This window comes from Oxyura jamaicensis, chromosome 7, assembly GCF_011077185.1.
Source record: "Oxyura jamaicensis isolate SHBP4307 breed ruddy duck chromosome 7, BPBGC_Ojam_1.0, whole genome shotgun sequence".
NCBI lineage: Eukaryota > Metazoa > Chordata > Aves > Anseriformes > Anatidae > Oxyura > Oxyura jamaicensis.
Window position 1 is genome coordinate 29,711,776 of NC_048899.1, and position 24,871 is coordinate 29,736,646.

The 24,871-nt window shown below is 58.4% G+C and overlaps 1 protein-coding gene across 3 annotated transcripts; it reads left to right on the forward strand.

Annotated features, from left to right (window-relative positions):
- The first annotated feature begins 7 nt into the window (after nt 1-7).
- Nucleotides 8-24,298, forward strand: TTLL4 (tubulin tyrosine ligase like 4). Of its 3 annotated transcripts, XM_035331233.1 has the most exons (19): nt 8-34; nt 6,081-7,410; nt 8,001-8,110; nt 8,566-8,629; nt 10,166-10,290; nt 10,493-10,603; nt 11,569-11,645; nt 12,108-12,302; nt 12,386-12,468; nt 13,465-13,593; nt 14,234-14,356; nt 15,913-16,011; nt 16,567-16,701; nt 17,325-17,462; nt 19,362-19,464; nt 19,747-19,957; nt 21,995-22,065; nt 22,710-22,792; nt 23,397-24,298. In XM_035331233.1, exons 2-19 carry the CDS (start codon nt 6,104-6,106, stop codon nt 23,536-23,538), a joined length of 3,306 nt encoding a protein of 1,101 aa, XP_035187124.1. In that variant the 5' UTR covers nt 8-34; nt 6,081-6,103; the 3' UTR covers nt 23,539-24,298. The 3 variants fall into 3 exon arrangements, 2 of the variants coding, with proteins under 2 accessions (XP_035187124.1, XP_035187123.1); XM_035331232.1 differs by lacking the exon at nt 8-34 and having other exon boundaries at nt 6,020-7,410; XR_004752242.1 differs by lacking the exons at nt 8-34; nt 23,397-24,298 and having other exon boundaries at nt 6,020-7,410; nt 19,784-19,957; nt 22,710-22,747.
- Nucleotides 24,299-24,871: the final 573 nt, after the last annotated feature.

A 24,871-nucleotide genomic window follows, 5' to 3' on the forward strand; every position in this document is an offset into this window, starting at 1 on the left:
ATGGTAACGGCGGGCGGTTGGGCGGCGGCGCGGCCCGGCCCGGGGGGGTGAGTACCGGGGGGAGGGGGGGGGGCAGACCCCCGGGAGGGGAGGGACCCGCTGCAGCCCCCCCCCGGTAGCAACCGGGCTCCGGTTCCACCGGGAGCGGCCCCATCCCGGCCTCCGTCCCCCGGTCCGGGCCGGGGGGCGCCCGCCGGGCCTCCCCCTGCGGTCCCTGGGCCTTACCGGCGGGGCCCGGCCGCCCTGCGGCCTGCTGGGCCCGGGGAGCAGCGGGGGTGGGAGCCGGGGGCCCGGTGGGGCCGGTGCCCCGGGGACCCCCGGGGAAAGCGGCCCGGAGGAGGGCTGGGGCCGTTCCCCTCGCTCCCGGCGGTGCCCGCTCAGCCCTGCCCGTGCGGCACCGGGACGGCGCGGCTGGCTCCTGGCGGCTGGCCCGGAGCCGTGGGGGAAGAAGTAACGGCCGACCGCCCCGTTACGGCGTCATCGAGGGGTTTCCCCTCGGCTTTCGGCAGCTGCCGCCCCGCGGGCAGCGGGACTGGGGGTCTGCTTGGCTGCCCGGCTGCGGCCCCCATCCTCTGCGCTGGGGAAGCGCTGCCCGCGGCCGCTCCGGGCCCCCCGGCCGTGCCCGGGGCCCTTCCCGGCCCGGCAGGGAGCGCGGTGCCGGGAGGGCGCCGGCAGCGCCAAGCGCCGCGGTCACACGGAACGCGCCCGTGGGGAATGCCCGTGGGGAATGCCCGTGGGGAATGCCCGCCTGGACGCGTCGTGTCCCCGGCACCGCGGTGGCTTTGGCTGCCACGCCAGCCTGGCCGGGCACCGTGCCTGGCGTTTCCTGGGCTCCCCCGGTGTAACAAGTCTGGGCTTATTTGGTGGCTTCTCCCCAGCTGCTGCCCACGCTTCCGACGCGGGCTGCTCTGCTCCCGAGACCACTCAGAGGAGATGGGGCGGGTTTGCTACGCGTGCATGTTGGCAGTTGGCTTTTTGGCCGGGAATGTTCTTCTTTGTACACTGAAGGATTGACCTGGAAGCTTTTTCTTCCGGTTCCAGATATGTTTCAGAGAAACAGTATCGAGAAAAGAGGTTGGATAAAGAATTGGAGTGTTTTAAGCTAATTGCGCAGTTCTTGTTGCCTTGTTCTGCATGGACGTTTTGCACCTGCACCGCTCACCGTGCGTTGTCCACCTTCATTTTGTTTCCGTGCCTGAGACAGAGTGGGGACAGGCTGGCTGAGGCCAGACCGATCCGTGCTGACCGCCTGCCAGTTCCTGCTCTGTCGGCCAAACCCCCCGGGTCTGGCTCCCCAGCTGGGAAGCTGGATGAAGAATGCTGTGCCTTGCTCTGCTGGGATCTGCACCAAGGTGCTTTGGTCTTGTTTAAACAGTCGGAGCTGCGAACACCCCGTGCTTTATCTGCTTATTTTGAACCCAGAGTCATTTCCCTACCCAGGCTGCCAGCGTGGCATAGCTGAGAGGGTGAGGGAGCACGATTCAGGGCAGGAGCGAGGGCAGGGGCTTCCCTGCTCCTCTGAGGACATACAGAGCTGCGTGCTCCGCTGCCACCGAGCCCCCGTCGGCGGCCCGGGGGCCGTCAGGAGGAGAGCTGGAGGAAAGCCCGCCCACACCTACGGAGACCACTAGAAGGGCCCGGGGAGATTCTCACCCAGCTGGGGGGGCGAGGACAGCGTTGCTGCCTGTCACGGCCTCCACTCCGTGCTCCGGTCCTTCTGGCCTTTGGCGTGGTCGCCGTGCTGTGACGGCGCGGGCAGCCCGAGGCAGGCACCGGCTGAGGCCAGCCCTTTATTTTGGCCGTCCCTCCGTGCCGGGGCCGCAGCTTTTCTGCCTCATCGCGCTGGAGTCCCTGACCTCAGCTGGCACCGCGCTGACGTCCTGAGGGCGGCGAGAAACGCGCCGAGTCCCCCGGGACCCCAGCGCCCGAGCCTCCGTCGCTCAGCCGCGGGGAGCAGCCGCTCGCTCGCCTCCCGCGGTGAGGCCGTGGCGGGTCCCAGCTCCCCACGTTGGAACCAAAGGGTGGCCCTGGGGAGCGGTGCGCTTCTCGCAGCTTTTCTGTCCGGCGTGGAGCTCAAAGCCACGGCCCCGGCATAAACGGCGGGCACAGCGGAATCCCTGGCTGCAGGGGGAATTTGCCAACGCTCCCTCGTGCTCGTGGTTTCTCACTGGTCTTTTTTCGACCCGAGCGGCCAAACACAAACCTGGCGTTTTACAGCCTGCGCAGACCAGGGGGGAGGTTGCTCGTCATCGTCCCGTGCCGCTGGTTTTGTGCCCAGAGCGTGTTTCCTTGGGCCAGTTGTTAGCCCCAGCAGTGACCGAGCTGTCACTGTGCCGCCTTGTCCTCGCCGCCTGCTTTTCCTGGGTCCTCTGCTCCTCCGCTGGAGCCGCCGGGTGGCCCTGTGCTGCTTTGTCTCGGCTGTCGCTGTGTGACCCGCGTGGGACCGAGGCTGCCCGTTTCCTGGAGCTGAGGGCGGTTTCCGTGCTGCTGGAGTTTGCGTCTCGTTGCCCCGTGTGTGAGCGGCTTAGGCACGCTCGGTAAATGGGTTTGGGATTAACGCGTTTGGCTTTGTTGGAAGCTTTTTAACTTTTGGAAGGGGAACGAGTCCTTATTTTGAGCCCGGTGGTTTTAAAACCTGTTTGTATCGCCTCGATGTTAACTCTCTTGTTCAGGCATTAACCAGAAGCCCCAGAGCTTCGGGGGAGGGACGTGGCGTGAACTCAGAGCTCCCTTAGAAACAAGTCTTACCTTTTCTGATGGTAAAGAACAGGCTGAAGCTCTGCCCTGCAACGGCGTAGAAAATCGCAGCGAATCACGGCTGTCTGACTTCTTCTTTTCTTCCCCTCCTGTGACTTGTGGATGCGCGAGGCTGACAGCCCGTTACCAGGTCAGCTTGCAGCTCATACATTTGCACGCTCCCGTTATTTTAAGCATCTCACCGCAGCCGGGTTTAAAATAACCTCCCCGGTTGGACTCACGTGGCGGGGGCTCGGTTTGTGCACCCGGGCTCTCGCGGTCCCCTAATTTCAGGTTGTGCAGCGGGGGGGGTCGGGCTGGGAGAGGCTCCCTGATACCCCCGACGCTCGGTGGAGCACCCTGGGGTTGGGGCGCGCGGTGGCCCCACGAGGTGACGTTCGTCAGGGCTGTGGCCGTGCGCCGGCTGACGTCCCAGAGCCGGCTGCGCGATAAGAAAAGGTGCTCGCTGTGAGCAGGTGCAGCTGGGCGCTCGCGAACGGCCACAGCCTTGGCCTTGTGCCTGTTGTGTGGCGATCAGCCCAAGCCCAAATCCATTAATTACTAGTAACGATGTTTGGGTTTGACTCCCAGCCCTGCCGATTCGCCCTGGGAGCGGAGCTGGGCTTTTCCCAGCTCGTGTTTCTACAAGAAAATCTCTGAGCATCGGTGTAGCGCTGTCGCCGGAGGGTTGGGCTGCCAGAAGCAGCCTGCACCGAGCTGGCACCGTCCTCCCGGCCAGGCCCCTGGCGGAGGCACGGGCGAGCTAAACAAGAGGAGAAAGCTCCCTGACCCGCCTCCCGCGGGGATTTACCTGGCACGTGAGGGTGCCCGCGGCTCCTCCTGGGGGCTCAGCAGGTGCTCCAAGGCGCCCTTTCAGCTTGTCACGCGGTCCCCGGGGACGCAGAGGCATCTTTTGGAGGCCGGGTGGCGGGAGGTGAAGGGCGCCTCGCGCCGTGCCACCTCCTGTCCCCGGCTGGCAGGGCGCGGGGCCGTGGCGCAGGCAGCTCGGGGCTTGGCAGCTCCTCCTCGCGCTGCCTCCCCCGGGGTTTTGCCGTCAGGTGGGTAACAGAGCTCGGGGTTCGCCTGGCTCAGCGGGGTGCCTCGGAGCAAGGAAGCAAATTCGGAAGGCGTCCCAGAAAGGAGGGGTGCTTGGGAGAGACTCGGTGCCCCGTCAGAGGGGTTTTGTCCCGGGACCCGCTGAGGTGCCGCCCTGTGCGGTTGCTGCATCTCCTTTTTCTGCAGCTGCTGCTTCTGCTGCGCCCACCTGGCCCTGCACCTTGTGCAGCTCTGCAGCGAAACCCCTCCGGAGAGGGGGACGCTGGGCACGTGTCCCCTCTGCTGTTGTGGGGATGGGGACTGCTGGCGGGGCCGTGCTGGGGCAGGACCTCCGGCTTGCTGCAGGGCAGGGCTGTGCCTGGCGTAACGTCTCCCACCGCTGGCTGCCCGACCCGGGCCCCCTGTGACAGCTCTATCAGGACAAAGCACTCGGAGCTTTGTGGCGGGATAAGGCAGGCGTAGCTGTAAAGCCTGCTGGAGATGAGGCACAGGTGGCTTTGCAAGGTCACGCACGGCCGAGCTGCCGGCACGTGTGGCAGCCCCGCGGTGAGAGTCCCCGTGGGCAGGGACCCCGGGGCGCTTCCCTTAACCTCCGCGTTTGAGTTTTAGCTTTCCGCGCCTGTTTCTGCTGCCGTGCCGGGGTCGCTGTGCGGCTCCAGTGCGCTTGTGGTCCGGGCACAACGGAGCGGGTTGGTGTGGGCGCCGAGCGCTTGTTTACCCGGGGAAACTCGAGCCGGGCAGGTGGCGGCATCCGAGCCGCAGGCTCTGCGCTTTGTGCTAATCGCTGCGAATGTCACAGCACGGCCGGGGTTCTTGCCCGGCTGTCTGTCGGGTGACGTGATACGGCTCGGTTTTGCAGGGCGCGTGGCCGTCCTGACCCCGGGGCCGGCCGCGGAGAGGTGAGGCTACCCCTAGCCTGGCACCGGGGGTGCCCCGCGGGAGAAGCGAGGTGGCCGGGTGGCGCTGAGCAGGGCGGGAGGACACATGGGAGGACACGCAGCTCGCCAGCAGCCCTGCGAGCTGAGCCCTTCCGTACCTCCTGGCAGGGCAGCAGCTCCCCGTGAGGACGTAGGGGCCTTTCCACCTTGCACAGCATCTGGCTGGGGGCTTGCTGGCCCCATGGGTCCTTGTGCTGGAGCTCAGGGGCCTGACGCACAGCTCGAGGGGGTCTGCGAGGGCTGCAGCTTGCTCTGACCGAGCCCCGCGGTGCGGCTGAGCTGCTTTCGTGGTGCTCCAGAGCAGGGCTGGGGTCTGGCAGCTGCACTTCAGCTGCTGCAGCCCACGCTTGATTTTCAGGTGACAAAGGAGGTGTGCGTATCACAAGGAAATTAAGGGGGGTGGTTAATGCTCTGCTTACCCTTCTTTTTATCCTTTTTTTTTCTTTAAACCCTCAGGCTTGTGCGCGCTGGAAGGCTGGCTGCAGAGAAAGGCAGTAGCTCAGCCTGCTCAGGATACAATTCCTTATCTCAGCGTGCCCTCCAGGCACGTGCTAAAGCAAGCCGCATACCTGGCGCCCAGCTTTTCTCTTCCCCTTCTCCCCAGGCAAAAGGATCACGCAGGTGTGGTGGAACACCTTCAGCAGGCTGTAGGACATGTGCGCAGGTCTGTGGTCTGCCAGCTGCTGCTTGAAGAGGCTTCTGCAGGGCTGAGATTAAGGGCGATGCACGTGGGTGGTGCCGCCAGGCTGTGCTACGCACCAAAGGGCTGACGCTAGAACAGCCCCGTGCTTTTTGCTGCCTCCTTGTTCCCGAGCTTTTCAGGATGCCCTTGGTTCTTGCTGAGCTGTTCCGTAGCGCTACAAAAGCGACGAGTTTGTTCCTTCGAGAAGCAAGGGAGATTCTCACCCAGCTGTGTGACCTTGGGAGCTGAAGCTGTAAGGGAACGGGAAGGGAAAAAAACAAAGAAAGAAAGAAACATGTAGGGGCTTTCTGTGGAGGCCAGAGAGGTGGCACAGTGGGATTTGGCGGTGCAGAGCCATGCGGATGGGCCCTGGCCGTCGTGCCAGCCCTGAGGCAGGCAGTGAGCTGTCTCGCCTTGCAGCCAGGCTTGCTGTGGCAGCCAGGGAAGCCTTTGTGTTTGCAAAGTCAAAGCTTTTGTGTGCACAGGACTTTTCCCAGGGCCTTTTGTAAGTCGCTCTTGTTTGGTTTCCCGTGAGTTGCCAGCTTTCTTTGATGCAGCCCAGTCCCAGGAGCAGCCACTGATGCAGCCCAGCCCTCCTCGCAGCCCCCTGCTCCTCCTGGGGCCGGCCGCTGGGCTCACCGTGCCTTTTGTGCTGTCTTCTCTCTTCAGGCCAGCAAGAATGCTGCTGTAGATGACCGTCTCGCTCTCGCCCCACGTGCTATGGCTGTACATGGCCTCTGCAGGGCCGGAACGCTGTAACCCGGGCCCCAAACAGAAGAGCTTCGGCACCCCTCCAGCAGAGCGAGCGCAGCCGCGCCAGGCCTGGCGCAGCACTCCTCAGCAGGCGAAACCCATCTGGGCTTTGGAGGGGCAGCACGGCAGTGCTTCCCGGGAGCGCAGCCCGCCGCCCTCGGGGATCCCTTTGCAGCAGTCCAGCTCCCCGTACCCGCCGTCGCCATGCCCCACGCGCCCTGCTGAACGCGCCCACCCCAGCCTGCCCCTGGCCCGGCCCTGCCCGGAGCTGTGCGGGAGCGCGCTGCTCTACCGGCGCTCCTGCCTGAGAGGCAGCTCCTCCAGGGTTCCTTTCCAAAGCCCCCAGGACCCCGGCTCTGCCACGGGAAGGGCGATGTCTTCCGTGCTGATGGAGCCCTGCCTGCTGCCTGTGCTGCCCGAGGAGCACAAGGGGTCTGGGGTCAAGGGCTCTGCCCTCAGCTCGGCTAGGCAGGCTGCCAGCTCCTACAGACCAGTGCTCAACACCAACCCCTTCCTACGGCCAGTCAGTGCTCAAGTGCCTTCGCTGCAGTCACCGGAGATCAAGAAGCTGAAGAACGCTCCCAGCTTTCCTGCCGTCTCGTGGCCCTGCTCCAGGGATGATGGGGATTGCTTCCCCAGCACCCCTGTGGTGCAAAGCAGCGACCAGGAGCAAAGCTGCGTCCCCTCCCTGACCCTCGCGCCCAGCAGCGTGACCCTCAGGAGGGAGCGGTGCTCCTGGCCGCTGGGGGACACCGAGAGGAGAGCGCGCAGCTTCAGCGGGAAGGAGCCAGAGCTCAGCCCTAGAAAGCTGGCCGGACAGACCGCCACCTCCAGCAGCTTTGGACGTGAAGTTAGAAGCCCCGGCAGGACGAATGCGGGCAGGGTGTCCAACGGGAACAGGTGGGGGCATCACATCGTAGCGCAGCTCAGCCCGAAGGAAACCATTGCTCCCCTGAACTTGGAGACGGGCAGCCGCCGCCTCGCCGGTACCTCGAGCCTTACGGGCACCCAGGGTGCCGTTGTGTGCACCAAGCGTGTCAGCCTTCATCTCCTGGCCTCCCGCGCTGCCTCTCCCGAGCGCGGCACCGGCTGCCGGCTCCTGAGCACGCCGAGCCTCTGTGGCAGGGAGCGGGCGGCGGAGCCTCAGCACCCGGCTGCCGTCTCCCAGGTGGCAGCTCAGATGTCCGCCATCAGACTGGAGGAGGAGGAGAAACGGCCCTGGGCTGCGCTCCCAGGGAAGCCTGAGTGAGTAGGGGGAGAGGAGGAAGGCTGTGGTGAGAGGAGCTGGGCTGGCCTGCGTGTCGCTGCGTGTTGGGTACGCTGCGGGCACTGCTGGCGTGGCTGCAAGGGCACCCCTGGGTTGCACAAAACCCATCTGGGGGAGCCTTCCTTCCACCCCAGCTTTCAGAGGCTCGTGGGGTGGCATGGAGCAGCAGGTCTGGGTGACAGAAGGCCACAGATCCCTTCCCGATCCTTTGAAGGGATGTAGAGGCCTACAGCTAACAGCAGAGCTGCCAGTGGAGGTGTGTGGTCCCGCAGAGGCACCAAGACCTTCCTCCCTTTGGCCGGGAGAGCTCGGGGGGAGGCACGACCCCAGCTGCTGGCTGCTGTGGTGCTGCCAGCGTTCACCCTGCTGGGAGAGGGGGTCCTCGTGCCTCTTTCTTGGTGTTCCCTGGGGCCTCTCCCTCCTACTGGCTTGGGATTGTACATCAGCACTCGGGAGAGGAGAGCTGTCGCTCCTCTGGCTAAATATCTGTTGCTGCGTTGTGGCTCCTGGGCTTTTTGGAGCCAGAAAGCACGTGCTGCTCCGTCCAATGTGATGTCCTTTGTCCCAGTGTCGCTGCCGGGGAGTCGCTGCTGGAGCCAAGCCACCCCCAGGACGATGTGGAGGAAGAACTTCCCGATGGCCTGGATGAGAGCTGCGGCACAGACGAGGAAGAGGACAGTGAGTGCCCGTTCCCAAGGGAGCTGTGCCCCGAGCCTCAGCAGGGTGGGGAGTGCAGGGGCTGCCTGGAACGAGGTGTGAGCTCGGCATGAAGGCTGCAGCTGTGCCCTGACTCACGTTCATGCTGTCACTTTAGGATGACCTGGAGATTGTGCTGAACCCAAATGTGATTTAGCAGCAAGGAGGAGCTGTGTGGGTTCCTCTGGGCAATGGGCTAGGGTTCAGCACTGTCCTGCTGCAACACTTGCCCAGCTCTTCTCTGTGTTCAGGGCAGGCAGTTCCACCGCCTGCGCTTTGTACCGCCAGTTAAGTTAGCAGATAAAACTTGGGATCCCAGGAATCGGGGCAGCAGAGAAGGTCTGTCCCCAGGACCATTTGTTTTCTCTCCTCCCTTCCTAACTTTGTATGCACTCATTCCCCACGGAGACAAATCTCGGATCTCTTTCCTCCTGCAGGTGACTCGGATGCTTCCTCTGTTGCTGGCGTGTCACCTAGTGGCTCTGTGGCCCTCGTATCCAGGTTAGTAGCTGTAAATAGTGCTCTGCAACTTGGCACCTTTGTCCAGACTTGTCCGTCTTTGTCCTCTCCGGTGACAGAGGAGAGCTGTAATGTGTGAGGGAATGAAGATAGCAACAGACCACAGAGTTCAAGCCAGGTGAACTCTGAGCTCTCTATTACCCAGTTGACAGCAAAACATCCTGGGGAGGCAACACGAGGAGCAGCTGGCCCCAGGGAAGGAGCCTGCATCACTGAGGCAGATGCCTTCAGCACTGGGCAGTCCCTCACCTCCTTGCAGAGGCCACCTGCTACCAAACCCCTGCCAATTATGCTCCGTACATCCCAGACCTCGCCTCTGCAAAACACTTCAGAACTTCGGTGTGAATGTTGTTCGTTATAACCTCTCCTTATAGCAGCACCATGCGTGTAGCAAGGGATGTGTTACCAGATCTACCTCTCCTCCCACGTATTAGGGACTGGCATAGAGTCATAGAATGGTTTGGGTGGGAAGGGACCTTAAAGCCCATCTAATTCCACCCCCCTTGCCATGGGCAGGGACACCTCCCAGCAGCCCAGATTGCCTAAAGCCCCATCCACCCTGGCCTTGAACCCTTCCAGGGATGGGGCACGCACAGCTTCTCTGAGCAACCTGTTCAGTGCCTCAGCGCCCTCAGCGTAAAGTTTTTCTTCCTTATATCTAATCTAAACACACCAAAACCAAGAGGGTTACAACACCTTAAACGTGCACGCGTTACAGTCTCTCCCCCATGTTCCTGTGGAGCAGGGTATTAGGTTTTATTGTGTAACAAACTCCACCCCATTCCCCTGCAAAACCCACAGCGAGCTAACAGCAGTTGGCACGCGTCGCGTCGTCGTTGCAAACTCCACCCCTTGTCCCCGCAGACTGGGACTGGCCTTTCCGCCCACTGCTTGCATCGCATTGCAATGATGCAAATTCCTGATTGCTGCAGTCTTGGGCCACATCAGAACGGTTTCTTGTCAAGGAATTGCAATCAATTTGCTTTATTGCTGATTAATAACCTCTTAGTGGTTCTGGCACTGAAAATAATGGATGTATAGAAATAGCCACCTAGCAGGAACAGCCCAGCTCTCTCCTTCCTCTGATCTCCAGACCCGTTGCTGCATGTTTCCCTCGTGGAGGCGAAGGACAGCACAGGAGACTGCTGTGTGATGTGGCTCCGTTTCTTCTGCTGTTCCTAGCTCCTTACTTGATTGTTCCAGTGTAGGTTCCTCCACAGGCCCCGGTCCCTTTAGGGTCATAACCTCCTCCTGAGTTTCCTCTTGGTTCCGGCCTGGGTGTCTGGTTTTGCTCTAGTGTTTTTCCCGTCTCCGACGCTGTCCCTTTGTTCTTGTATTTACTGCCCTCTTTGGAATGTATTTTCACAAAGGTAACAGAAACTCGTTGGTTCATGGCAACTCTGGACAACAGTTTATGGACGTTGAGATGTAAACTGGCCTCTGTGGGACTGCACGTGTAGGTGCTCCCTGTGCTGGCTTTCACCTTGAGCCATCTGCCTGCTGCTTCATCTCTCCTAGGAAATGCATCGAGTGCCTGTCCCAGCCCACGGAAGATCAGCAGAAGGTGCTCAAACCAGCTCTTGTCTGCAGTTTATTCCCTAATGTGCCTCCAACCATCTACTTCAGTACGCGGGATGAGAGAGGTGAGCTGGGGCGTGTTGCCGTGCCATGTTCCAGCATCCCGGATGTCCCCCAGCCATCAGGTCTTCTATTCCATGCTAGTTCTGGAAATCAGATTACACAGCCTCCCTGCAGACCTGGTGGCTGCTCAACAAAGCGTACAGCTGTAGAAAATCAAGGTATTGTGTTTGGTTTCCTCCTGTCCTCAACTTTCTGCCTCCCTAGTGGAAAAGCTGCCCTGGGAGCAGAGGAAGCTGCTGCGGTGGAAAATGTGCACAGTCACGCCGAACATCGTGAAGCAAACCATTGGCAGGTCTCACTTCAGAGTCAGCAAAAGTAAGTTGTGGGAGGCTGGCAGCAGCTGATGCATCTTGTCCTCTCTCGCCTCCAGCCTGTGGGTGTGAGAAGGCAGACTGCCTGCGAGGAGCAGAACAGGATACAGGCTCGGCACTGTAGGATGCTGGGTTCCTGCTTCTGCCTGTCTGAGCCGCAGGATCTGAGCTCTGGGGGTCCCGGCAGAACCCGGGCTCCCTTTTGGCTTGTCCCTGGCATGGAGCACAGGGACATACTCCCGTGTTGTCAGGAGCTGGGGCAGCAGAGCTGGGATCTGGCTTGTTTGAGCTGTGCCTCTAGATGGTGCTGCCACTCTAAGAAGGCTGGTGCTCTCCTGGTGCCAAGCCCAGCACCGCTGCCCCTCGCCCCCATGTGCTGAGGAAGACGATGGCCTTCTCTCTGGCTTTGATTGGCGAGTTCTCTGGGCTGGGGTCTTGGCCCTGAAGAGGGCTGAGGAAGCACTGAGCATTCACGGCTTTGATCCATACCCTGCCGTGTGATCTCCCAGAAGTATTTACAGGACTCCTGTGTGTATCGGGAGACCTCTGCTGAGTTAATTTTAGGGATGTAATGAGACAGGCTGGGCAGACCAAGACCTAATAAGTCGTGCAGTCCTACGCATCCCTGTGCAGAGCAGAGCTGATTAGTTAACTGCTTTATTTGCCTGCTGGAAAAAATGAAGGTAAGGATAGGATACTGGGGGTTCAGAGCTATTTCTTTGTCCCCGTGTCTGCACAGACCCTTACAGCAGGCCTGTTTGTGGGGACGTGACCCTCCTGGTTGGCTGGATCCTGCTCTCAGCCTTTGGTTGGGCAGCGTTGCCGTAACCGCTGTGACTGCTTTGGGCTATTGCTGTGCACTGTCCTTGGCACACTGCTACCAGCCCAAGGAAATGGGGTGCTGGTGGGTTGAGAGGGTGCTGTGGGCGGCAGGGTGCGTGGTCATGGACTCCTCTGTTCTTCCTGCAGAGAGCAATGACTGGCTGGGCTGCTGGGGCCACCACATGAAATCCCCCAGCTTCAGATCCATCCGGGAGCACCAGAAGGTAGGGGGTGTTGTGGGCTGACCTCGTTCGCATACGTGGAGAGTGTGCTGGGAGCAGTTTGGGAGTCCTCCCTCTGGGCCAGGTGTTTGCTGTGCAAACTGTCCTTGCACTGTCCCTTTCCCTGTGTGGCAGCTGGTATTTCTGTGCTGGGAGATGAGCCCAAGAGACGGGCACAGATGGGAGCTGAGTGAACAAGACCAAAGCTGTAGTAAGCTCTGTTCACTTGTGGTTTTGTCTAAAACCAGCTATTGTTGTTTAAAGTCATCTTTCCACTGGCAGAACTGAGCCAGATCTGTTTGTCACTGTGAAGCTTCAAGAGCAGGTGGGTCCTGCCTTGGGGCAGGCCTGGTGGGGGAGCAAGGAAGCTGTGCCCTTGCACTGGGTTCAGAGAGGATGTATCCCCTGGCCAGGGAGCAGCATGGGGTGTTGGGGAGATCTCACGGGATCTGGGTTCCTTTCCAGCTAAACCACTTCCCTGGTTCATTTCAAATTGGGAGAAAAGACCGTCTGTGGCGCAACCTGTTGAAGATGCAGACTCGCTGCGGAAAGAAAGAGTTTAATTTCTTCCCCCAGTCCTTCATCCTGCCCCAGGACATCAAATTACTCAGGAAAGCATGGGAGGAAGGAGCTAGCCAGCAGAAATGGATTGTGAAACCAGTAAGGGCAAAGCTGCACTCGATTCCCTGTCCCTGTGTAGCTGCAGGGAGAACATCTGATCCCTTCTTGTTAATGTTTTGCAGCCAGCATCAGCAAGAGGCATTGGCATTCAGGTTATCCACAAATGGAGCCAGCTCCCCAAAAGGAGACCGCTGCTGGTGCAGAGGTGAGTGAAGAAAAACAAGGCTGACAGGTTGACTTCCCAGTGCCTCATCCCTCAGGCCAGATCTGGGCGGATCTGGCCACTGCCCAGCAGAGCAGAAGCATCTGATTTGTATCTGGAAACCTCTCTGCTGCCTGGGCGTGATGCTGCTGCTGGGAGCCTGGCTCTGTCAGCTGTGGCTGGGCTTACAGGAGTGCTGCTGTCCCTGGAGGAAGTTTTGCAGTCTCGGGTACAATCTAGATCTTAGTCTGGCTCCTTGGGCGTTCTGGAGCTTCTGTCTGGCAGGTGAGCCAGCTTCAGCTCTGCTGGGGTCCTACTCCCACTGCTTTGAACTCTGGGGTTTGGTGTCTTTAGAGGCAAATGAAGAGTTGGGAATTTTCAAAGATTTGTTCTTACCCAAGTTAGAATGGGGCAGCAAGCCTTACGTGCATGTTAGATGTTGGTCGAAGGGTTGACTTGAAATAAGAGAGGATTTTCAGAATCTTTCTCCTTATGCAGAAGAATGGAGTGGCTCATCTTGGTTTGTGTCTGCTTTCTGGGAAGGTTCTCGTGAGGGCAGGAATACTGTCTGGTGTTTGACAGACGGGGAACTGCTGTGTCGGCTCGTCTGCTTCCCATCGAAGTGATAAGCTCTCTCATGGAAAATCGTGAACTTTTGAGGTGGGGTGGATAATGAAATGATTTGGGTGAAAATTTCCAGCTGTTTCTGCTCACTGAACCGAACCATCTGTGGCGCACTGTACATCTTAAATGTTCCCACATACTGTGATCTGTATTGTGGGTATGAAAAGCTGCTGTGCCCTAGATCTGGGAAGAATCTCTTCAACATGGGACCGAGCACGGGACCGTGATGCACTTAGATCGGAAGTGCTGTTCAAAAGGGCTTCACCTGGTCTTCAAATTGATGTCTGCTTTTGCCAAGCCTTCTGGGGTGGGGGCAAGAGATGTTCTTGTACGCAGAAGCTGTAACTGTCTCCTGGTGCCTGCTTCCCTTTGCAGGTACCTGCACAAACCCTACCTCATTGGCGGGAGGAAGTTTGACCTGCGGATCTACGTCTATGTCACGTGCTACGATCCCCTCAGGGTCTACCTGTTCAAGGACGGATTGGTTCGCTTCGCCAGCTGCAAGTAGGTTGTGTGGCAGAGAGGTGACGGGGGTCTTCCTCAGCGCTGAGACCGCGCGCGGCTGTGGCACCCCCTTGAACTTGGGCAGGAGGCAGCTGTTCAACGTACAGTGGATGCTCAAAGCTGTAGCTTGCTTGTTAGCTTAATAAGAGTCCAGAAACACACAGGGTCATTGCAGGTGGTAGTGCTGAAAGGAAATTTGAGAGCGTGCTTCATTCATCCACCTTTCCCAAAGCGAGATCAGTTCAAGTGCTGCCTGTGCTTTGAGTTGACGTACCATAAATTAAGATGTCCCATCCAGTTCTGACTATTTCGCACTGGGCTGCTGCAGTTCCATCGCTGCTTTTGCTCAGCAATGCTCTGATCTTTGCTTTAGGACCTGTTGCAAGGGTGGGATTGCATCCCTTGGCCCCAAGGCAGCCTGCTCTGTGCCCTGCCCTTTGTCCTGTCAGCTCTGGGTCCGTGGGGATAGAGGTTGTGGAGGAGGCCTTGCTCTGGGTGCCCTGGGAAAGGACAGCAGCAGAGCTAGTGGGTGGCTGAGAGGAAAGGTGTCCGAGCTGAGAACAGAGCTGCTGCTTGCACCATGGCCCCCAGGGCAAACAGTTCAAGCTCAGACTGCTTGTACTGCTATCATCTCCTCCAGGTACTCGTCCTCGATGAAGAGCCTCAGCAACAAGTTCGTGCACTTGACCAATTACAGCGTGAACAAGAAGAACACGGAGTATAAGTCCAATTCGGATGAGACTGCTTGTCAGGGACACAAATGGTAGGTGCCTGTGGGGAGCTTTCAGGGCACAGGGGCAGCTCTTTCTTTTCCCTGTTAAGTCAGCCTTTTTTCGGTATTTGTGCCTAAAACTCAAAGGTGCTTCCTACATCTTCTTCTGCTTGGAGAAACAGGCTTCTCCTGGCCTGTGACTTACCCTGTCCACTGCTGCTTCAGCTGTGGTTGTTGCCTGTACTGTTCCCTGCTTCAAACTCTGCTCTCATCTGTGCTCATTCATCTTCTTGCCTTGCCGTGGGGTTGATGGGATGTGGTTAAGGCTGAGTCTGATTTTTTTTTCCTGTTAGAAACTTGATAGGCAATTCTGACGCTTAAATTAGCTGGGTGGGCTGGATGGGAGCTTCTGCCCATCGCACGCTTAACAGCTCTGTGGAGCCAGAGAATGGAACAGGTTGGTTACAAAACCACACATGGGTAATGTGTGTGCTAATTGGTGCGAATAGGACGTGGTGCTAAGGAGCAGCGGTGCACTTCTCACTTCAGAGGAGGGCTGCAGCCTTGCAGGAGTTTCTGTTCCCTGCTGTCCCATGGGCGGCCTGATCCAAGTGCTCAGGCACTTGTCTCTGATTCCACAGTGGTGGCTGAACTCTTTTAAAAATAGTGCAGGTTAGAGTTCTCGATTTGTGGGCCTGGGCTTGCTACTTAGTTCGCTTCAAAGGGAAGCTGCAAAAGGTGCTTTGCTGTAACAGGATCGCTTTCTCTGACCTGGACCTGCTGCACAGCGGTCTGTTCCTCCCCAGGTGCGCTGAGAAGGGTCTGCTGTCCCCCAGCAGCTGGAATCCCGTGGGGGTGGGATCGTGGGGTTTTTTGGTACTGCCACAAATCAAAGCTGGCTGCTCCCACATTAAAGATGAGAGTGGCTGTAATCAACTCCATCTTGTATGCAGGAAGCGTGACCTTTGGATTCCTGGCCATTAGCCACACGGTCTCATTTAAGCAACATCTGAGCATCCTTGGCTTCATGTCAGGGCAACTCGCAGCGCTTGGTGTGGTGTGGGAAACTCATAAAAAGCAGAGATACTCTCCCCCACCATCCTTTTCTCCACAATATAAAAATAAAAATAAATGAAATCTCTCCACCCCCAGAGCCTCAGCGAAATAACTCTAGCTAAAAGATTTACGGGGGTCTTGCTGGATTCCTGCTGAGCTGCTTTGCAGTGCTCCTGGAGAAGGCCTGCAGGAAGGGGAGGTTTGCTAAGGACATGGAGGGGGAGGGAAAAGAAGATCTGGGGCTGACGTACCTTGCTCATGTGCTAATTTGGGACTTATTACTCCAAAGCTGGGGCAAGTCTATGACAGATTTATGGTTCTGGTTGCTTGGCCCTGCAAGATGAGGTGCCAGGCTGGGGAGGGCTGCAACCAGGAGTTGAGTGGTTTGAGGATGGCAGAAGGATGGCTGCGCTCAGGAAGGGTGGAGGTTTGCCCCCTGGCTTGCTGCTAAGGAAGAGCTTTGTCAAAGCTCCCCGTTGCTGTTTTCACTTCCCTAGCAGGGCTGGGCAGCAAGAGGCTACAAAGCCATCTCTTTGCTTTCTGTCTCCCAGGGCACTCAAAGCTCTCTGGAGTTACCTGACCCAGAAAGGAGTTAACAGCGAGGCCATCTGGGAGAAGATTAAGGACATCGTGATCAAAACCATCATTGCGTGAGTCCCGGCACCCTTTGTTCTGTTTCTCTCAGCTCCCTCTCAGCCTGGTCCTTTTGCTCTTAATCTAAGCCGCCACCACTGTTGGCTTCAGTATTTCTCTCCGGATCCTTCCTTTCGTCCTGTGACCTATGTTCCTGCTGCAGTAGCTGCAAGGGGTGAGCAGAGCTTCCATCTCCTGGCTCTGCCTGCAGAGCAGGGGGAGTGACCAGGAGGGTGCAGCGTACCTGGCACTCTGCCCCGCTCGCCACCTGGTTGCGCAGGATGCCTGAGAATAGAAGTCCCTTGGTGCTGGGGGAATTCTTGCCTTCAGAAGTGGCTCCTGTCTGACAAAGGCTGGGGTGGGGGCAGCTATGGAGGGTGGGGAGGTTGCTCAGGATCTGATGCCGGATCCATACGCAGTGCAGCAGCAGCTTGCAGACCTGCATCAGTCTTTCAGCCCACCCGTTCCCACAGCATGTGGCTGCGTGCACTCTCAGAACCGGCAGTGTGCTGTGAACAGTCAGATCTCTGCTGCCTGCCTGTTGGAAACGAGCGTTTTAACTTGGCTTGCAGATCTGAGCCCTACGTGAACAGCCTGGTGAAGATGTATGTGCGGCGGCCCTATTGTTGCCATGAGCTCTTTGGGTTTGATATCATGCTGGATGAAAACCTCAAGCCCTGGATCTTAGAGGTCAACATTTCCCCCAGGTAAAGCAGTTTCTCCTCCAGAGTCTGTCCCTGAGCCAGCGCAGGGTGGATGTCAGCCTTTCTTTTATCACAAAGTGAATTCGGCCTGCGATGCCCCCTGCACCCTGTGCTGAACAGTGGTGGGCTTTGAAGCCTCCCTCTCCCGACTGCAGCAGTCCTTGCAATCCTCCTGCAAAGTCCTCCCTGCCTACAAAAGCAGAATCCTTCCTCAGCTCAGGAACCTTTGCTGGGCATGCTCCCGCTAGAGCCAGGGAAGAATACATGAAAAAAGGAAGGCCAAAGAAGGATGCGTCATGTAGGGAATGGGTGACGGCAGAGATTTCATTGTGTGGGCAGAAGTGATCGGTGGGTACGCTGCCCCACGCACCACTCCTGTCCTGCTTGTTCCCTGTCTGCACCTGGGCGTGCTGCCCAGGCAGGGCTGGGAGCTGTGCTGTGCCTGAGCACAGCCTCTCCTCCCGCTGGGATGGGTTTGCCAGTTTCCAGCAGCCCTCTGGGAAGAGGGAGTGAAGTGAACCATTTCTGGTGGGGAGCCCCCATGAGGGAGGGCATGATGTCGGGGGACACGGGGCTCAGCACCTCTGTTCTGGCTCTCAGACTGCTGTGATGCTTCCTTCCCGCAGCCTCCACTCCAACTCCCCTCTGGATGTGAGCATCAAGGGCCAGATGATCCGGGACCTGCTCAACCTCGCTGGCTTCGTTCTGCCCAGCACGGACAGCACAGCCCCAAGGCCGCAGACCAGAAGTGACTCCACGTGCAGGTCAGCCCCCTTCTCTGTCAGGGCAGAAGGGCAAAGCAGGCTTTTCTCCCGGGGCAGTTCATCTGGGGGCTGTTTTCAGCCCAACAGATGCTGGTTTCTGCGCTGTTAAGAGCCTGTGCTTGCTGGTTCTTCAGCTGTGGGTCTGAGGGACTTGCATCATCACATGGGTATCTGGTTCCTGCAGTCTCTTCGAGGCAGAAGGATTTATGCCTGGTCTGCAAGTCCATAGTTGGAAGTGAGGCCAAGCCAGGGCAATTCGTGCTTGCTCTGCAGTTAGTCAAGTCTTCCTTCCCCCTGCCAGAACTAGCGTGATGCTGAGCCACACTGCCTCTCCATCTGCTTGGAGGGCTGGCTGGCTGTGTTGGGGCTGGATCCACTTACCCCATCCCCCAGAGCTGACATGCTGCCGCCTTGAGCAAGAGGAGCACCTGTTATTTTGCAAAGGCTGGAGCAATTTGTTCCTTAGGCAGAATTACAGGTGTCAGAGGATGTAGAACATGCTTGTGGGTGTGCAGTTTTGTCTTGCAATAAAAGGGACTGTGTTTTTCTCTTTTTTCTTTTTTTCTTTTTTCTTTTTTTTTTTGTTTTGTGTCAGGCTAATTCCTGGGCACGTGCCCACCCTTTTCCTTTCCCTTTTCCTTTTGTGTTTTACCACGGTTTGGGCTTTTACTGCTTTCAGACCTGACGGGGGGTGGGAAGGACGAGTCCCGTTCCCTGCGGTAGCAGAGAGGCTGCTGGCCCTGCGTCACTGAAGGGGCAGCGTGCTGGGGTGGGCACCTGCACGTGGTGATGTGCAGACACGTAGGAAGATGGGACTCTTGCCTCCTGCCTGCTGTGTGCCGTGAGCAAAGGGAGAAGCTTGGAGCGCAGGCCCATTCCAGCCCAGCGAGCTCTCGCCAGCTCGTGTGCGGCGCTTTGATCACACGCTCGTTTGTGGCTTGCGACAGAGGTGCTGAAGGGCAGGTGTCCTTGGAGGGACCTGCGGGGGATTAACCAGATCCTTAACATGGTTCAGATGATGCATTACCAGAGTTCCTGCATCCAGAGTCAGGCTTGCTGAACTGTATCTCCTGCCCTGGGAAGGATACGAAGGGTTTTTTTTGCGTACGGGCATAATTCCAGTAGCTTTGTATGTTCCCAAGAACCGTGCCGTGCAGCCTCAGGGCTCTGCTCTTCCTGTTTGGATCTGTGCGCTTCTAATTATTGTTGTGGCGGCAGAACAAATTAGCTGTGTTGATATAAGTGTTAAAAGGTGTTGGACAAGTATCTTCCAGGCTCTGGCATCCCCAAATGGTTCATTTGGGTGCTTAGAATAGTTCAGATGGCTGCTGGTCAGATCGTACAAAAGGCCAGGATTTCCCATGGCATGTGGAGCTGTAGCTGGAATCAAGGCTTGGGAATTCTTGGGTGTTGCATGAGGAAGTCCTTGATCCAACGGTGCTCTCCTGCCTTGTGCAGCACCACTGCTGCGTACCAGGGCGCCCCGGCCTGCCATAGTAGTTAGGGAACTGCATCCCAGGTGGGATGTGAATCTGTGATCCCTCCAGGCTTCGTGCGCTCTCAGTCAGGTCATGCTGTGTCTTTGGTCCTCTTGCATCCTGCTTGGTATGAGGTGGTCGTTAATGTTTCAGATGAAGGAATGCTACAGTGCCTCGGTGAGGAGCTGGCAGGATCCTCCTCGTTGGCTAGCCTGGGTCCTGCCTGGGTCCTGTGCTGAGGCACAAGGCTGCGGATGCATCACTGCTCTCAGAACCAGTGAAATCCTTGGAGAAAACATTCTCTCCTCCACAGCATCTCCCCAAGGGTGTCACGATCACACCAAAGCTGCTGGGAGCAGCCCTGCCACAGCAGGACTTTGCTTTGCTTAAAAGTTCTACCACCTTTTTTTTGTGTCCTCAGTCTGGGCAGTGCTTTGAAGGAGAAGCCCAGGCCAGCCTCTGAGCATTTCACAGCAGAGAAGTTGAAGAAGGCCTATTACTTGACACAGAAGGTACCTGACCAGGTATGACACAACCTCCTCTGGTGCTTGCACTACCAGAGTGCTGCCAAGCCGCTTTTCCAAACGATCCCACATGTCTACCCCATGCCCTTTTCCTGATTGTGCCCCTCTGGGCACAATCTCGACAAGAGAGCTGATCGGAAATAAGTCAGGTTTGCTTAAACTGCTGCTGCACAGGCACATATTTAACTCTTCCTGGAAGGGTTTCGGGAGTAAGGAGGTGGGAAAGGGGACTGACAAAACGTAGTTCGCTTCTCCCTGACCCTGGGCTGCTCTTGTCCGCAGGATTTTTATTCTTCTGTCCTGGACATCTTGACCCCAGATGATGTCCGCATTCTTGTGGAAACAGAGGACGAGTATTCCCGGCGCGGGCAGTTTGAGCGGGTGTTCCCCACCCACATCTCCATGCGGTACCTGCGCTTCTTCGAGCAGCCTCGTTACTTCAACATCCTGGTGACCCAGTGGGAGCTCAAATACTACTTGAATAAACACAAAGGTAACTGCCATCCGAGAGCCTGGCGTGGTTACCCGAGTCAGGCAGGCTCCTGCCTGCGGTCGTGGGAGACTTCTGAAGTATGTGTTTGGAGAGGGAGCTGCCTGCCTCCACACTAACCCAGGAAATATGTTCCCCTCCCAGGCTGCTTCATGTGCCAGGAAAAGCTCATTCTGAGCTGATCACAGATGTTTGTTGTGCTGGTGAACTCAGCACCAGCACTTCTAGGGGCCTTAGGGTTTCCTGGTGTCCAACCGAAGCAGGCTGGATTCTGCCTTCAAGCTGCAGCTCTGGCCTCTTGTTGCATACCTCTGCCTTTTGAGGGAGAAACAGCTGGAGTTGCTGGGGTTTGTTCCTTACAGGTGATCTGTGAAGTGAAGGGAAAACTGGGCCTATTCCCTGGTCTTCTGCTGCTTTCTGATCGATGAAAAAGTGTCTGCCTGCATGCAGGAGAAAGGGGCGTTCTTCCTAAACCCCAGAAATCTAGCTGTCGTTTCCATCTTTCCAGGACAGCTCTGTATTTTAACAAAACCTGGCCTTTGGTGAGGCTTGCTGGGCCAGACCAATTCCTTCTCACCCAGGACAGTGGGAAAGGCTGTTGAGGAGAGAGAACTAGCAGAGTTCTGGTGTGAGGAGTTGGAGAACACAAAAAGAGCGAGCCTGTGGCTCAGGGCTCTCCATCTAGCTCCTGACTTCGCTGGCGATGTTTCTGAAGGAGCCAGCCTTCCACGGAAACAGCTGTATGTGTGCTCCTGGCGTGGCTGTAACACAAAGGAAAGGAAAGGAAAAAAAAAAGGAGAGAAAAAAAGCTTTTGTCACTCTTCACTGCTGCTTAAGCAAATATCAAAGGGGTCAGCGACTGTCCTTCACACAGAGATAACAACCCCCCGCCCTCTCCAGCTGTGCTGTCAGCATGTGTCGTTCTTTGCCTCGCTAATGCCTTTTCTGGATGCTCTTCCGTCAGTTGGAGGAAAGGTCCTGTCATCATCCTCACTGAAGTGCTGCTCAGCCTGGGTCCCGGTTCAGTGCTCCAGCACCCCCTTGGCAGCCCGGCAAGCAGCTTTGCTCTGCCCCATTGCCGGCCTTCACCCGAGTAAAACCTAATCTCCCTGTGCCCCCTTCCCAGTGCCATATGTTCCATGCTGTCCTCATCTCTCCCTGGCCAGCAAGGTGCCAGGCCCTGACGGGTGCACAGAGCTGGGGCAGGGCTGTCCAGCCACACTGCTGCCCTCAACCCCCAACATGATTTTTTTTTTTTTTACCCCCTGAGGTCCTGGGGCTTGCAGAAAGGTCACCGAGGAGCACAGTTTGGGCAGCAAGGATTCCTCCTATAGCCAGGGCTGTATCGTATAGCAAACCACAGTGACCCCAGCTGCGGCACCACCGAGTTCCTGGCCATTGGTCTGCAGGTTCTGAACTCTCACGGCACCTCAGCCCTGGCATCTGCCGGGGATTGGGCCCAGGTCTTGGCCCACGTTGAGCTGTGTGTGTGCCTGCCTGGCCTGGGTGTCCCCAGGCAGGGAGGAGATGACGCAGCAAGCTGCTGCGGTTGGTCGGTGCTGTGCAAGGAGGAGGCTGCCTGAGCTGCTGTCCCCTGGGGAAGGGGTCGGTGACCGCGGAGCTGCTCTACATTTGCACTGGAGGAACTTTCACCAGCGCAGCCCAAATCAGGTGCTGCTGGCAGCAGGCACCGGGCTCGGGGGACAGCCAGTCTGGTCCAAATCGGCAAATCCTGCCTTGCCCCAGTTTCCCTGCGTGGCTGAGCCTGGTGCTCGGTGCGTCTGGCTCCCCGGGAGTAAGGCAGGCCCTGCCGCAGCCCACGTGCTGGCGCTCGGCCGTGTTTGCTCATACAAAGGGTGAATGCCCTCGATTTACCCCGTGTTTGCTGGGGTGAGGCACGTGTTCAAGCAGTCACTGCATGCCGTTGGACCGTGTGGTCAGTTCACTCTCTGCAGCATATTTGTGTGCCCCAGGCTGGGAGAGACTGAGCTCTCTGTCTGCCTCTCATTCTTGCTTCTTGTCTGTTCTGTCACTGCCCAGGTCTGGAGCTGCTGAAGAACTGGTGCATCAAAGGGTACCACACCGGGGCGGGGACGGATCTGGCCCAGACGGTGAGTATGGCCACGGGTGAGCTAGGGAGAGCTGGTTCTGGGCTCCAAAGCACGTGAAGAGGGGGACAGAGAGCCCACAGATCAGCGGTTGTCTGGTTCAGAAGCACTTGCTGCGCATTCTGCTCCTGCCCTACCTGTTTGCACTGTTCTTCCCTCTCTGCTGAGGCCTCCAGCGGTCTGGAAAAACCCACACTCCTCCATCCCTCACTGACATGAGGTCCATGCAGTAAATCAGATCTGCAAGTACTTTGCATCCGAGACTCCTTGGATGCATTGGGCACAGCCTTACAAATTTAGCATCCTGCCTGCCCTTTATTCCCCTTGGTGAGGGAACAATCTCCGTCTGTCACTCCTGTGCCTCGGAGCAGGCTGATCTAGCGAAGAAACCCACTCTTCTGACCTCAAGATGCTCTGCTCCCACTTACAGCAGAGGGATTCATTAAGCAGAGAGCGAAGACTGCTCTGTTTGCTATTCTGGGAACAGTCTGGTGGCAGTGACGACGCACAGCAGTGTGAGGCAGTGCAAGCTGAAGCGCGGCAGGGCAGCCTACCGCAGAGCCCAGCCTATTCTCTGGGCACAGCGGGCTGAGGGGATTTTGCTGTGGCTCGAATGGCCATTTGGTTGTCTTTCTCTCCTCCTGCAGTGGTCCTTGCCGAAGTCCTTCCTCCTCCAGAAAAGCGGTGCTCAGTCAAACGGCTTCAGCAAACTGGAACTGGGTGGACTGGGGTGAGTTTGTGTTGGCCGTGCTGTTCAGTGTGGCTTTGGGACGGGCGCCCTGCGGGAGGACTGGCAGTGGGGAGGCCAGCTTTGTCTGAGGGGAGAGGAAGAGCTTGGCGTCCAGGGTCTGAAGCCAGCCTCTGATTTCTGGAGAGCCAACTGGTAGGGCTGGCATGGTGTTGACAAGACCGAGCTCGTCTCTTTGGCACCGTATGCCCAGTGCAGATGGTGCGAGGCCCCGGAACAGCTGGGCTGCGTGGTGTCTGGGGAGTGGCTGCCATGGGCAGGACATGCTGGCAAGGTGTTCCCCACCGGGACCTGCTCCACCTCGGTGAGCAGGGGCTGTGCCCCGGCATGGGGCCGAGGGTACAGCAAGGTCTGCGGGGCTGCCCCAGGCTGCTGGCTTCCCTGAGCAGGCCAAATGGGTGCCGCTGGCCGTGGCAGCCTCCTGCAGAGATACAGGACTGGAGTTCAGCTGGGTGAGCCGAGCAGAGTGCAGTTGAGGGAAAGGGGATCTGGAGCCCAGGCAGGTGGGTTTACATGCAGCTGGAAGACCAACCTCTGCCCCTGACACCCCCTCACTGCCTCGGATGGGGTCTCCTTTCTCCTGCAGCAAACTCCTGCCTCCAGCCTCCGAGGACCTCATGAGATGCCTGGAGCCCAGCCCCGCTCCGAGCTTACCTCTCACCAAGCACGCTGCTGGAGCCGACCAGAAGCCTGCCGCCTGCCTCTCGGACGCTGCCCTGGTGCTGTGACCGGGCAGCTGCCGTCCCTCCCTGGGGACACCTCAACCTACCTCAAAGGAAGAAACGGGAGCTGGCTCTGCAGAGCGAGGACTGGGGAGCCCCCTGCGCTGCACACGTGCCTGCGGGCTGTTTTTAGGGAGGGCTGTTGTACTGGGGCGAGCTGGGTGACTTCCTTTTTTCAAACAAATGGCAGGAGCTGGTGAAGTTGGGTTTGTGGCTGATGTTCAAGCTGGACGGGGGGGGGGCGGTTTCTTTGCTGCATGGGAGCTGTGAGCCAGTTTGGAGTCAGCCTGGCCTTCCCTTCCCTGAGCAGCATGGGCTGAGCCTGTGCTTGCCCATGTCCCCCTGCACTGACCCGGAGCCTCTGGGAGCCCCAGGGAGCTCAGTCTGCTCCCCCTCACTGCAGGCCAGAGCGGGGAGAGCCTGGTACCCCTGGAGAGAAGTTCTCGGCCACCACACTGCTCCTCTGGGAGGAGCAGGGCTTGGCCCTCCTAGCCCATATGTTTTATCCTTTCTCAATGCCCATGCCACCCACCTGCCCTTTGCCAGCCGTGGGTTGTGGGCAGAAGCTGGGCCTTTTGCCCCCGCCTGGCTCCCTGTGGTACGAGCACAGCGGTGGTGCTGTGGGGAGCATCCCCTCGGCGCTCCATCCTCCAGGGTCACCTGCAGTGCGTGGGGGGGGCTGCAGGCAGGTGCTGTTCTCCTGGGTGCTGGTCTATTTTCCCTTCGTTTTTCAAGGATTTCCATTAAAGTTTAGCACTCGGCTGCTCTCGTGGCCTCTCTGTCTCCAGCTGCTGTGTCCCCACACCTGGCAGACCCCTTGCTGCAGGGGGGTGTGGGGGGCCTGGCTGCCCTGCCCTGCGGCTGGCAGAAACCCCTTCCTTCCCCTCTCCCCGCAGCCCCCCGTGCCCGTAGCTGGGCCCTGTTTTCTGGTCTCCTTGGTGACAATCTCATCACTCCTCGGCTTCTCTCCAGCACCTGAAAATAGCCGCCGAAAGTGGAGATGCCTGCTGCCAGCACCGCCGCAGCGGCCAGCCTGGAGCCAGGCTGCCCGGCTCGGGGGCCGGCCGCTTACAGCTGCGTGCCGGTGCCACACGGGAGTGGGGCGGCTGGGGGGGTCCTTGGGGCACCCCGGCGCTGCTGGCTTGTGCCCAGCACCCAGCCCCTGCCTCATCCCTCCTCTTCCTCCCGGCTTTCCTCACTGCCTTCGCTGTGGTGCTCAGGGAGCAAGGGCTTCGCTCCTCGTGCCCCTTACGGGGTGCACGGGGGTGCTCGCAGCTGGCCCCTGCATCCCGCGGGTATTTTGGGAAGCTGTCGGCTGTGATTTAAAACCCTGCGCCTG